This window comes from Stegodyphus dumicola, chromosome 2 (genome assembly GCF_044657685.1).
Source record: "Stegodyphus dumicola isolate Sdum_Otavi_A_Nest chromosome 2, ASM4465768v1".
Classification (NCBI taxonomy): domain Eukaryota; kingdom Metazoa; phylum Arthropoda; class Arachnida; order Araneae; family Eresidae; genus Stegodyphus; species Stegodyphus dumicola.
Window position 1 is genome coordinate 244,417,847 of NC_140769.1, and position 12,897 is coordinate 244,430,743.

The following is a 12,897-nucleotide window of genomic DNA, read 5'->3' on the forward strand; positions in this document are numbered from 1 at the left end:
ATAACTCGGTCACGAAATAGCGATGCAGGAATCCATTCAGTTATGTTTAGCCTTTTCTTATATAAATTATAATAGTGATCTGAAATAGTTATTTACTCTTTCTTATGCTTCCATTCAGTTATGTTTAGCCTTTTTTATATAAATTATAATAATAAAAAAGTATTATATGAAATTAACTTTTCATATAAATGAAAAAAATAGTCTTTATATAGTTAGTATTTCCTTTCTTGCGTTAGGGTTGCCGCAATAATTTTTGGCAGCACTGGTATCAACAATAGTTTGGCAATTTTTTTATGGTCCTCAAAACGGAATAGCACCAAACCCAAAAATATAAATCCATTGAAATATTATGAATTTCTTGTATATTGGAATTAAACAATAAAAATGTTAATTATTATTTTTCGGTACTTTTCCGTTTCGCCGGCGCAAATCTCGCCAAGCAGACTTTATTGGCGACAACATACTGTATACACATAAAAAATATTAAAAAAATGTTAGTTCTAAGAATTCTTTTTAAAAAAGAAGGCATAAACATTTTAATATCGCTTAAAATTTTATAAAAGGCCAATAAATAAAGACAACAAATTTGTAAAAAGACATTAAGAATTTACTATGCTTTCATTGTTCAACATCCTGATTCGCCGGTTCATATCACGTGACCCCAAGCGATCTCATCTCACGTAAACTACTCTACAAAAATGTAATGCTCTTAGTAATTATCCACATTAATTTCAAGTTAAATCTTAATTTGGAACACAAGTTTAAATGCAAGAAATATTTCAATTCGTACGAATAGCTTACTCAGAAATTATGTAAAACTGCAGTGCTTTACTTCGCTAATGCATTCTCATTAGAAGTGATGAATTTAACCCTTGACTTTACCTTTTCTATATTTTTCGGCTTCGGGTAAGTGCTGTGATTGCATCCTAATTAACTTAATTACCGAAAATTGCCTTAAACATAAAACTGAACTATCTGATAAAAATTCTATGTAATGATATGCCAGTATTGAAAGAAACAATCAATCTGATAAGAAAAAGCTGCGACTTGTTTTGAAAATGAGGCGTAAAAGGTTACCAGCGAGAATATTTCGTTTGGCATGGGTTGTACCATTATTGGCGACTTTATCGCTTGCGCCGGCAAAACGGAAAAGTACCTATTTTTCAAAATTAAATTAAAAATAGTTAAAAAACTCAATCTGAATTTTGATAAACTGTATTCCAGTATTCTTAATGACATGTTTCAATGTAAACTAAAAGGAGTAAAGTAAAAAGAAGGGACCCGACCCTTTATTTTGATATAATTACAAATTTGTGTATTTTGGACTGCATCATATATATATATTCTAATTTGGACTGTGCGTAATGTATGCTTTACGCATGCGCGCGTTGAAAGAAATATTTAATGAAAGTAAACAAATAAATATTAAGTTTTTTTTTTTTTTTTTTTTTTTTTTGTAAATTTTGATACCCTTTAGGGTTTAATCCTAGTATCTGGTGCAAACGGGATTTGGCTACTTTTGGCGACTTTATGATGAGCAGTAAAAACGGGACATATACGATGAGTAGTTAACGGGCCATTCAAAGAAAATATACAGTTAAACATAGCATATACTATGTATATAGTATATATACTATGTGTGTATATACATATACTATGTGTGTATAGTATATATATATATAGACGTTCTTTGGATCATTTTTGGTGTTGGCAATAATTTTCAAAGTCGCGCCAAGCATGCACCATATACTAGGATTTTACCCCCTTTAGATCATAATTGCTCTTTATTTCATAAATTATGGTTTCATATTTTTAATTGTATAATTACTGCATGCAATCTTACCAGATTTAAATTGATGATCTAAAATCCGGAAAAACCCTTAATTCGGAATCGCCGAAGTCCCGACGAGTTTGGATTACGGACTTTGTACTGTAATTGCTTTGCTTGTGATATTTTTGACTTATTTTGATAACTTGAAATGATAAATGGATTCCAATTATTAAGATTCTCCAGAACTTTTCCTTTGAGAAACTTAAACTTGACATGATAAATGGATTCCTATTACTATTAAGATTCTCCAAAACTTTTCCTTAGAGAAACTTATTGTTATTAATAGATTTCATTGCTAAATGAATTCAGCATGCATATATAATTCTGAAAAATATTAGGTTTAAAATCAATAATATTTTTTGTTTTGGCTCCTCCTGCAGTTTGGTTAAAAGTATATTAATCTTCCTATTCTTCAGTAAATCATTGAATTTTAAGTGTATACATGTTCTTTTGAACATTTTTTTTTTCCTGTATGATTTTTTAAATATAATTATAGCTGTACTTACAGTATTCGGTATGCATTACGATATCTAAATTCACAGATTTAATGATGAATTTTTCATAGGATCAATGAATTTTATGCCAAAGACACTAAGGATCCTTGCAGATGGAGGAGCTCATTTTTCCAATGCTTATGTTACAACACCGATGTGTTGCCCATCTCGTAGTTCTCTCTTAACTGGTTTATACGTACATAATCATCAAGTTCACACAAACAATGATAACTGCAGTTCTCCTTGGTGGCAACAGGAACATGAGACAAAAACATTTGCTACTTACTTAAACAATGCTGGATACAGAACAGGTATACTTCTGTATTCAACCCTAAAATGAAATCATACATATGTATATGTGATATGTTAATCCGGATCTTTTTGTATAATTTAAATCTGTACTATATCTATATAAAAGTATAGCTGCTGTATTATAAGTTTAGGAAATATTATAAGTAATTAAAAAGAGTTATTAGATTGTTTGATATGTATATTTGAATGAAACATTTCACCATTTGAATGAAAACAACACTAGGGACATTTGTTGCAGCAACTGCTTCACAACACATCTAATTTGGAATGGTCTTCCATCTTGCATGTAAGGTAGTTTTCCTGTTTTGTAACACACACACCGTAGCAGTTCCTAAGATTTTACCTGTAGTAGTAAGACCTTTTAGCATATCATGGTATGTTCTGTAAACTCATTCAATACTACATAATCTGTAATCTCATTCATCATCAATTTAATAATAAATTGAATGTTGAATGGCATTACAGGATCACATCCCTTTTACGCATGAGATTACAAGTGGCCCTCAATAATAAAGCCTTCCAGCATATCATGGTACAGTCAAAAGTCGTTAATTCGGACACCCATAATCCGGACCTCAAAGCTAAAAACTTTCTGCGCATGCGCTGCGTTGGCACATGTGCACAGGCGTTTTACGCGTGCGCGTAAGACCTTGACTCCTGCGCACATGCGTGTGCGCAAGTGCAGATTACGTTTTCGCCTGTGCGTTTAATGTATAACGGACGGTGTAAGCTAAAATTATCTATTTCAGTTAATGTTAATGATTGCGTTGTTCCTTAATCTTCAAATTGGATCCCGCTTATTATTTTTTGCAGACTGTAAGAGCAATTTTATAAAAGTAAACTTGAACTTTGGATTATGTCAAATAGAATTTCCGATGCTGGAACTTCCAAAGGATCTACAAAACGAAAGTATGTTTCGATGTCCAACAAACAAAAAGTGGAATTGCTGCAAAAAATGGATAAAGACATGAAGAATGTGACAGAGAGGTTAGTGAAAACGAAAAAATTTCGATTGACAAGTTAGTCGGTATTCTCGGCACAGCAATTAACGGAACTTGAACAGCGGAACTTTGTAACTGAACAAGAAATTATGTCTTTTTATAGAATTAAAGAGAAAGTATTATCACATAAAATGAAGCAACTTAAACAACTTACATTGAGAGAAATGTTTAATAAAGTAAACAAATAAATATTAAGCTTTTTTTTTTTTTTTTTTTTTTGTAAATTTTGATACACTTTAGATCATAATTGTTCTTTATTTCATAAATTACGGTTTCATATTTTCAATTTTGTAATTTCTGCATGACAGATTAATCTTACCAGATTTAAACTGATGATCTATAATCCGGAAAAATCGATAATCCGGAATCGCCGAAGTCCCGACGAGTCCGGATTAACGACTTTTGACTGTATAACCTCATTCAACATAACATAATCTGTAATCTGATTCATCATCAATTACATAATAAATTTAATGATTTAAGCTTTTTGTTTTATCAGCAAGGCTATACATTTTTATTTTTCTCTTCACTAAGATGAAAATTGGTCATTTCAGCAGTTAAACTATTTCTGGATGAATTTTAATTATTGTTAGGTTTAATTACCTTAATGTTTAACAATTTTTGTCAGTTTGGATTTATCCAATAAGAGTTTAAAAAAAGAGAAACAGATTTAAAATTAAGAAATTTTATCCCTATGGGTAAGATTTTATCTATCTTAATCCTGTTCACAATTATTATTATTTTGTTGTTGTTGTTTATTTTACATGGTAAAATTTCTGTTTTTAATGTTTTTGTATTTCTTCTTGTGTTTGCTTTGATAGTTTCTTAGCATATTCTCTTAATTATGGGGTGTTCTAAAAAATTGGCTCTACTCTTATATGCGCCCTAAGATCACCAAATGTGGCGATATGTGTTCCATGCTGGGTTTTGGCACGATTGCGTGTTGTATGGCAATCCTTTTGACGTTGAAAACTGTTTTGCTGGAGTGGTTTAATTGCTCGTTGGTTCGTGTCGTGCGTGTTTTGAAATGGCCTATGTTGCAATGAGAGACGTGGTTGCAAGAGGGTCTGGGAGATTATTTTTAGTGGCTGTGCATGATAGAAGTAAGGAAATGCTGATGCAGTGTATTAAAGAGTGGATTGAGCGTTGTACAACTATATTTTCGGATGGCTGGAGATATTACAAGGATTTAGGAAAAGAAGGTTTTGAACATTTATTTGTGAATCATAGTATGAATTTTGGGTGTCCGCCGATAACATCGCGGCAAAAACATCGTGGACGAAAACGTCGCGGAGAAAACAACGCAAGGTGAAAACGTCGTGCTACAAAACATCGTGGGAGAAAACATCGCAGTTCTAAAACATCGTGGTACAAAACATCGTCGTAGAAAATAAAGCGGTTCAAAAACATCGCAGTTTAAAAACATCGTCGTCGAAAATATCGTGGTAAAAAATAAAGTATCTACAAATCATCGCATGACGATAACATCGCAGACATGCTTTTTTCAGGTTTTAATAATTGTAAATGGATATTCCCATAATGATTTGTGAGCGCAAGGTGTAAAGAAGGATAAATTTTACTTTCACATATTTTATTAACTAATAAATTTTTGCTGAAAACGTAAGAAGGAAACTTAAGCATAGAAAATTAAATGTAACTTATATAGATTATACTTTTCATGAAATATTACCAGTAAAAACTTTATAAAAATGATTTATTTATTAGATTAGATTATACTTTTCATGAAATATTACCAGTAAAAACTTTATAAAAATGATTTATTAATGGCCTTTGTTAGTTAACTATGTCTGTTTAAAATTCTATTAAGTGCTATAAGTTGCATTAATTTTTTATGCTTAAGTTTCCTTTTTATTTTCTCAGCAAAAATTTATTAATTAATAAAAAATATGAAAGTAAAAATTATCCTTCTTTCCATCTTGCGCTCACAAATCATTATGGGAATATCCATTTACACTTATTAAAGCATGCCTGAAAAAAGCATGTCTGCGATGTTATCGTCATGCGATGATTTGTAGATACTTTATTTTTTACCACGATATTTTCAACGACGATGTTTTTAAACTGCGATGTTTTTGAACCGCTTTATTTTCGACGACGATGTTTTAGAACTGCGATGTTTTCTCCCACGATGTTTTTTAGCACAACGTTTTCGCCTTGCGTTGTTTTCTCCGCGACGTTTTCGTCCGCGATGTTTTTGCCGCAATGTTTTCGGCTGTAACCGAATTTTGTGGATAGCGAGTCTGATATAAATACCATAGAGAGTGCACGGCAGCATGTTAAAGCTACGTTCTGCTGTCCGAAGAAGCATCCATTATGGTAAGTGCATTTTATTTTATAGTTTTTATTTTGTAGAATGTTATGTTCATTGTTTTTTTACTATGAATTTCTGTTGTACACAATGCCTAGATTGTGCAATTTGTAGATGCTGTGTACATGGTATTCTTTGAAATTTATTGTTATGTTAATTTATTAAAGCGAGGTGTGCATAGTTCGTAGATTCCTTTGCTGCCTAGATTGTGCAATTCGTAGATGTTTTTTTAAGTTAAAACATATCGCTGTGTACATCGATTCTTGTCAAATATTTTTGGTTAGAAACTTTACGTTTTTGCTATCTAATTTTTTTTTGTTTCGTTTTTTAGCTTAAGTTGTGTGTTCAAAACATGGTTTTTGGAGACATGAAATGTAGACAAAAAATTTAGATAGTAATATAACACCGTGGAGTATTTGGCAAGAAATTTGTTGCCAAGCAAGGGAATATATAAGAGTAGTTCCAAAAGATTTTTTTAACCTAATTTGTTTATATTTACACATTATTGTAGCACTTTTAAAGTTTTTTATATTTAATACCTTATTTTCCCCCATTATATATAATCAAGAAACAGATGAATTATACAGAATTAATATCCTGTGGTAAATTTATTAGAAAAGCAGAAATATATTTTTTTTAAACCAAAATTGAAGTAACAGTAAATTAACATGACAAAATTCACACATCATTAAATTGTTAAAATGTTCGAACTTTGTTATTTTGATTTAAAAAAATTGAAATATATTATTTTGTGCTTCTCTGTTAGTAAGTTTACCACTATAGAAGAATATTAATTCTGTGTAATTTTATCTCTTACTTACTATTTAATTAATTTAACAGCATTTTGTATAACATTAATATTAATTGTTAATATTTTTTTTTTCAAATTTCTGATCTATAATATTAAAAAATATTTAAATATATTTTACAAAATGTATTTAACAGTTAACAATTTCCACTCTTAGTATTTGTAGAGTTTTGAAAAAGTTTAAGGAGTTATTCATATCTTAAAAATAATACTTTTGTTTGACAGCTTATTTTGGGAAATACTTAAATGAATACAATGGTTCCTATATTCCTCCTGGCTGGCGTGAATGGGTTGCTTTAATCAGAAATTCAAGATTTTACAATTACTCAATCAATGTCAATGGTAATAAGATCAAACATGGAGATAATTACTTCAAGGATTATTACCCAGACCTGATAGCTAATGATAGTATCAATTTCCTTCGTCGATCTAAAAGGTAATTATTACATCAAATTTGAAAAGAAATATGCCAATGTAAAACTAAAAATTAACAAAACAGCAGCTTTATCTCAGCACAGATTTTGGATAAAATGCTATCGATTTCAAATTCAGTTCCTCTTCACTAATGAAAAAGCATTGATGACTGTATTTATATGATGAGAATTGTGTTTAAATCGAAGCCAAATATGGTAATGAATGTATTAAGTTTGCCTTGCCCATTCCCCCCCACACCGATATGAAGAATTTCCTTTTTACTTTATATATATATATATATATATTCAGTCATCATTGTTTCTCTTTTGAAGATTTTTTTTTTCTTTTTTGGTTCCTGAAGAAGAGGAGCCTGTGTGGTATCAGCCTTAAAAGTGATAGTGTTTTGTTCAAAATCTTCAACAAGATAAGGGTGTTGTTTTACCTAATTTTGCATAATTATTAGTATTAAAACTTGAAGGTGTTTGTAAATGGAATTAACTTTTCTTAATTAACTAATGTGCTATATGAAAACTACTAATTTAAGATGATTTTCCTGTTCTTCATGAGTACTGTATGCAATAAGTATGTCATCTAAATAGGGAAAAACGAATTCTAATCCTCAAAAGACTACATGAATAAATCATCGGAATGTTGTAGGAGCATTTTTTAAACTGAAACTTGTTACATTAAATTCGTACAAACCAAAAGGAGTGTCAGTAGCTGTTTTACATTTGTCTTCATCTGCAACTAGATTTTGAATATAAACTTTGAATAAATCAATTTTAGAGAAAATATTTGTGTTTTCTAAAATATAATGAAAATCTTCAAACTAAGGAATTGGGTAGCGATCAAGTATTCTCCATTGGGGTAGCGATGTACATTGGAATTCTTAAAATAATCTAGTTCAGAGATAATCTATAAAATGAAAATAATGCCTGTTAATTTTATCCCATAATCTTCTTTTATATGGTGGATATCTACTTCCTTTTCTTCAGCATTGTTCAGAGAAACTGTCATATCTCTGCTTTTAATCAGTGTATCAAGAAAAAAAAAAAAAAAAAAAGCAGCAGCTGGTTACTAAAAATATGATCTCAGAAAGTGTATTATTTACTTAAAATGAGTCTCTGTGATAAGCTCTGGTTCAAAAGACAGGAGTAGGAATGAAAAAAATGATTATGTTTACTTGATAAATGAGAAAAATCTAAACTTAAGTCTGAGAATTTTCTTTATTTTTGTTGTATTGAAATTATTTAATGAAGGAAGTTTTATTACTTGGATGCACTAGATTAATTTTTAATATTTCAGACATTTTGTTAATAAACCAGTCATGATGGTATTATCCTTTCCATCACCACATGGTCCTGAAGATGCAGCTCCTCAGTTTCAACACCTTTTTCAAAATGTCACTACCCACAGGTGAGTATTAATGTAACAACAGTTGTTACTAAAACTTGTCATAAACTGTGATCATTTTTTAGCAATGAGTGATTTTTTAATTCCAAAATGTTTCTCTAAATAGGATATTTTCTATAATATTGCAGTTTTTGTGTACAGTATTGTTTTCTTATTCCTTTCTGTTAGACCCTCTTATGAACTTGATTGATCAGATATTTTATTCAGATGACATTTTCCAAATCAATTCCTTCCTATTGTTATTGCTTTAAATTAATTTGTTGATTGATATACACACAAGATAACTTTGAAATTTCTCTCTAGAACACCAAGTTGGAATTTTGCACCTAATCCAGATAAACAATGGCTATTACGTAACACTGGTAAAATGGAACCAATTCATGTGAAATTTACAGATGTACTGCATACAAAGAGGTTACAAACTCTTCAGTCTGTAGATGATGCTGTAGAAAAGGTAAATTTAAGCCAAAATTGCTGTACTTACTATATGCAATACAAAGTCTGCGATCCAGACTCATCAGGACTTCGACAGTTCCAGATTTTGGAATTTTTGGATTTTTTTATCTTTATTTTAAATCTAATACGATGACATGTAGAAATTCTAAAATTAAAAGTTTGAAATAGCTGTTTATGAAACAGTAAAACTTTTTTTTTATTTTTTTTATTTTAAGGGAATCAAAATTTGAAGGAAAAAAAAAAGGTTTCATATTTATTCGTTTATGTTATTAAATATTTCTTTCAATGTAATTAAGTTACTTAACACAATTTCTTTCTCAGTTATAAAATTTTTGTAATTGCCCACTGAAGTAATGCCCGTTTTTGGAATTTTCTCCAAATTGCGAATCGTGATTTTTTCCATTCTCAGTAACCTCTTTATCTTCACTTGCTTGCAATATTTTCTGCATTTAGAACCATGCAACAGATTTCAAGCAGTGTTTCATTTTAACATAGCTGAATGCTTAGCTACATTATACTCTATTGGTGATGTATTATGGGATTTCCAAATAAAGAGATGACATTCTGCTAAATTTCGTCTTGCTTCTGTCATGGACTGTAGAAGTTAAGTCTGAATTACATTAGTTTAGCTATTTATTATAATTACATCTGTTTCTGACATATGCTTCAGACTTATCTGGGTCCCAAATAAATAAATTCCCTCATTTACTTTAACCAATCATTTGACATATGAATATCATTTATAAAATCTATTTTTTGCCTTTGCTGTGCAGTTGGCTAAAGTCTGTAATCACCACCAAGCGTCATGACAAAATAAAAGGTTGTCATGCTGTTTGGTGTTCATTTTCTAGTATTATAAAAAAAAAAGTGTTTTAGGCATCACTGCATGAGGCATTTTTCAAGTTGATATGAGCTGATAGTCACATGGTGATAAAAACAAAAATAATAACAAATTATTGCCAACTTGGCATCAGGGATATAAGTTATTCAGTAGGGGTAAAATCAGCCATAATCTTTGGTAGAAGTTTTCAGTTTGAGCAAGCAAAATGTCGGCTACAGAGCCAGCAAATTATTGATCATATAGATTTAAACTAATAACTGACTATGTTTCTTCAACACAAAGGTGTTTTATTTAGTGCCAAACTCAAATTAAGAATTAGGAGACTCTCCATATACTTTATTATAAAAACATGTTTACTACGTATGCTCTAGCATATATTAAAGTGAAACACTAATGTTGGAATCTAATTCTTTCTCCCTTTTTATAAAAAAATTTCCTGGTGGTCCAGAAGTCTGGGTATTATATCATTTTAGAAATCCAGATATTGGATATCTGGATTTTGGACTTTGTACTGTATGTATATATAGTTACTTAATACTTATATACACTGCTCGACATTGAAAATGCAACACCAAGAAGCAGTGGTCAGAAATTTATGCAAATTTTAGAGTAGATGCACATCACTGAGTTATGCGAATGATGTGAAATGCGCAACTCTCCGACGCACGTGAAGTAAGATATAAGGGAAGGAACATGAAGAACGGGTAATATTCGTGTAGTTATTTCTGCCAGACAAATTATCAAAGAAAGTTGGTTTTTGTCCCGAAGGATATGTGTAATAGGAGAGAAAGCCAGGCCACCATCAACAAAAGCACTTCCAGCAGATAGATTTTATGAGGGATATGGTGATCAGAATGAGAAGGGCGGGTTTGTCCTTACGTCAAATCTCAGCTGATACCCACATGGATGCGAGCACAGTGCATTGACTATGATGAACATGGTTGGAACAAGAAAATGTGTAAAGAAGGAGGGGTGCAGGTGCAGCCAGAGTGACGTCAGCACGCATGGATTGACGCATCCACTCACAAGTTGTGGTGGTCCCGCAAGTCACTTGTACCGCTATTCTGCAGCATGTGCAAGATACCCTTCATATTTCCGGGTTGATCAGAACCATTTCCCGTCCATTGGTTGAACGTGGCCTGAACTCACAGCGTCCGTTAAGAAGACTGCCATTGACCCCACAGCGTAGACGCCAACGTTTAGAATAGTGCCGGACTGGAGCGATGTGGATGACAGAATGGCAAAATGTCGTGTTCTGAGATGAAACACGTAAACAGCTTCTGTTTATCCAGTGACAGTTGCCACATATGTGTGTGGCATTGACGTGGAGACAGATCTAATCCGGCAGTAACTGTCGAATCCCCCACCGCACAACGACGTGACATAATGGTTTGGGGCACTCTTGCCTACGATTCCAGGTCACCTCTAGTTTGTTTTCAGAGCACTATGACGACCCAACGATACTTGGATAATGTACTGTGGCTGGTTGCAATCTCTTACCTTCAGGGGCTGCCTAATGCAATTGTTCAGCAGGATAACGCCCGACCAGATAGTGCTCGCATCTGCCAACATGCTCTGCAAGGTATGCAGATACTTTCCTGGCCACTCTCCTGACCTGTCACCAATCAAACATGTGTGGGATGTCATTGGACGCCGTTTGCAGACTCTGCCCCTGCCTCGTTCAGAAGACTAACTGTGGCAAATGCTTGAAAGGGAATGGAGAGCCGTCCCTCAGGACACCATCTGCACTCTTATTGACTCTATGCCTAGACGTGTTTTTTCATGCATAGCTGTCTGCTGTGGTCCTACACCCTATTGAGCCGACACCGTTCTCGCTCTGTATTCTGACTATCATTTTGAAATAAAGATCACTTATTGCTGCTTGCTGTCTCTCTCTTTTTTCCAAATTTCATCACTTTCTGACCACTCCTTCTTGGTGTTGTATTTTCAATGTCAAGCAGTGTATATATATTGTTCATTCAATATTATATTTATAATGTTTCAAAAAGAATAAATGTTAAATCAAATTTAAATAATTATTTTGCGCCATTGCCGCAAGGAATGAAATTTGAATTTAACAAACATTCTCAATTCGTAAAAGCAAATTTCAAGTTAATTAAATTTTAAACAGTGAAATTTAATTGCAAACAAATAAACAATTAATTATTGCTGTGAACTAATCTACAATGTCATTTAAATTCTCAGAGCACATGTAAATCAAGTGCAAGTATCAAAATCTAAGAATAAATATATAATTCCAAAAAATTTTTAATTCTTACAAATTAATAAAAATGCATAAGTGAATAATTGTTGAGCAGGTTGGAGACAGACTTATCAAGGGGAAGTTACTTCCAAACCTAACTCTTCAATAATTCAATTCGTGTTTCATCATCCATATAGGCAAGGGTTAAAAGTCAAAACCAAAAGTAAAACCAAATGTTGTGAATTACTAAAAGGAAATTTAAACAAGTGGAATTTGAGAAATTAGCAAGTAAATGACTAGAATTAAAATTGAAAAAAGGTCAATTAAGAGTAGAAAACCAAATTTTTCAGAAAAACCAAAGTAATTTAGAAACTCTTGCCTACAGAAAACTTCCCTGACACAAATTATGCATATAAATAAAAAAGAAACTAGATATTATCTATAAAAATACATAAATAGTACTAAAAAGGCAAGTAACGAGTAAGTTTTAATTTAACTTACCAACTTGGAGAGTGGAGGTGCATTTCCCAAACTAAGTGATGTTAAGTAGTGTGTTTCTGCTAACTTTATAAATACAAGGTTGAGTGTTAAGCTGCTGTTTTAAAAACCTATTCTGTAAACTTTTAAGTAATGTAAAATGTGTTCTGTTGCAAAAATGTTGCTAACTGTGAAGTATTGTAAAAATGTGATGTTATGTGAAAAAATGGTTGCAAACTATTAAGGATTGTAAAAAAATAAAAATGTTTTTGAAATAAAGTACGAAAAAATTTTTGAAGTAAAATCAAATAAATTTAA

At 31.6% G+C, this 12,897-nt stretch overlaps 1 protein-coding gene across 1 annotated transcript in view; it reads left to right on the top strand.

The window, feature by feature from the left end:
- Sulf1 (Extracellular sulfatase Sulf1) overlaps positions 1 to 12,897 on the top strand; it is a 178,576-nt gene that overhangs the window by 104,756 nt on the left and 60,923 nt on the right. Inside the window, exons 4-7 of the mRNA XM_085811969.1 lie at positions 2,397 to 2,636; positions 7,001 to 7,211; positions 8,495 to 8,605; positions 8,906 to 9,056. Of these exons, the coding sequence (XP_085668095.1) occupies positions 2,397 to 2,636; positions 7,001 to 7,211; positions 8,495 to 8,605; positions 8,906 to 9,056 (713 nt within the window). The remainder of the gene's footprint in view (positions 1 to 2,396; positions 2,637 to 7,000; positions 7,212 to 8,494; positions 8,606 to 8,905; positions 9,057 to 12,897) is intronic.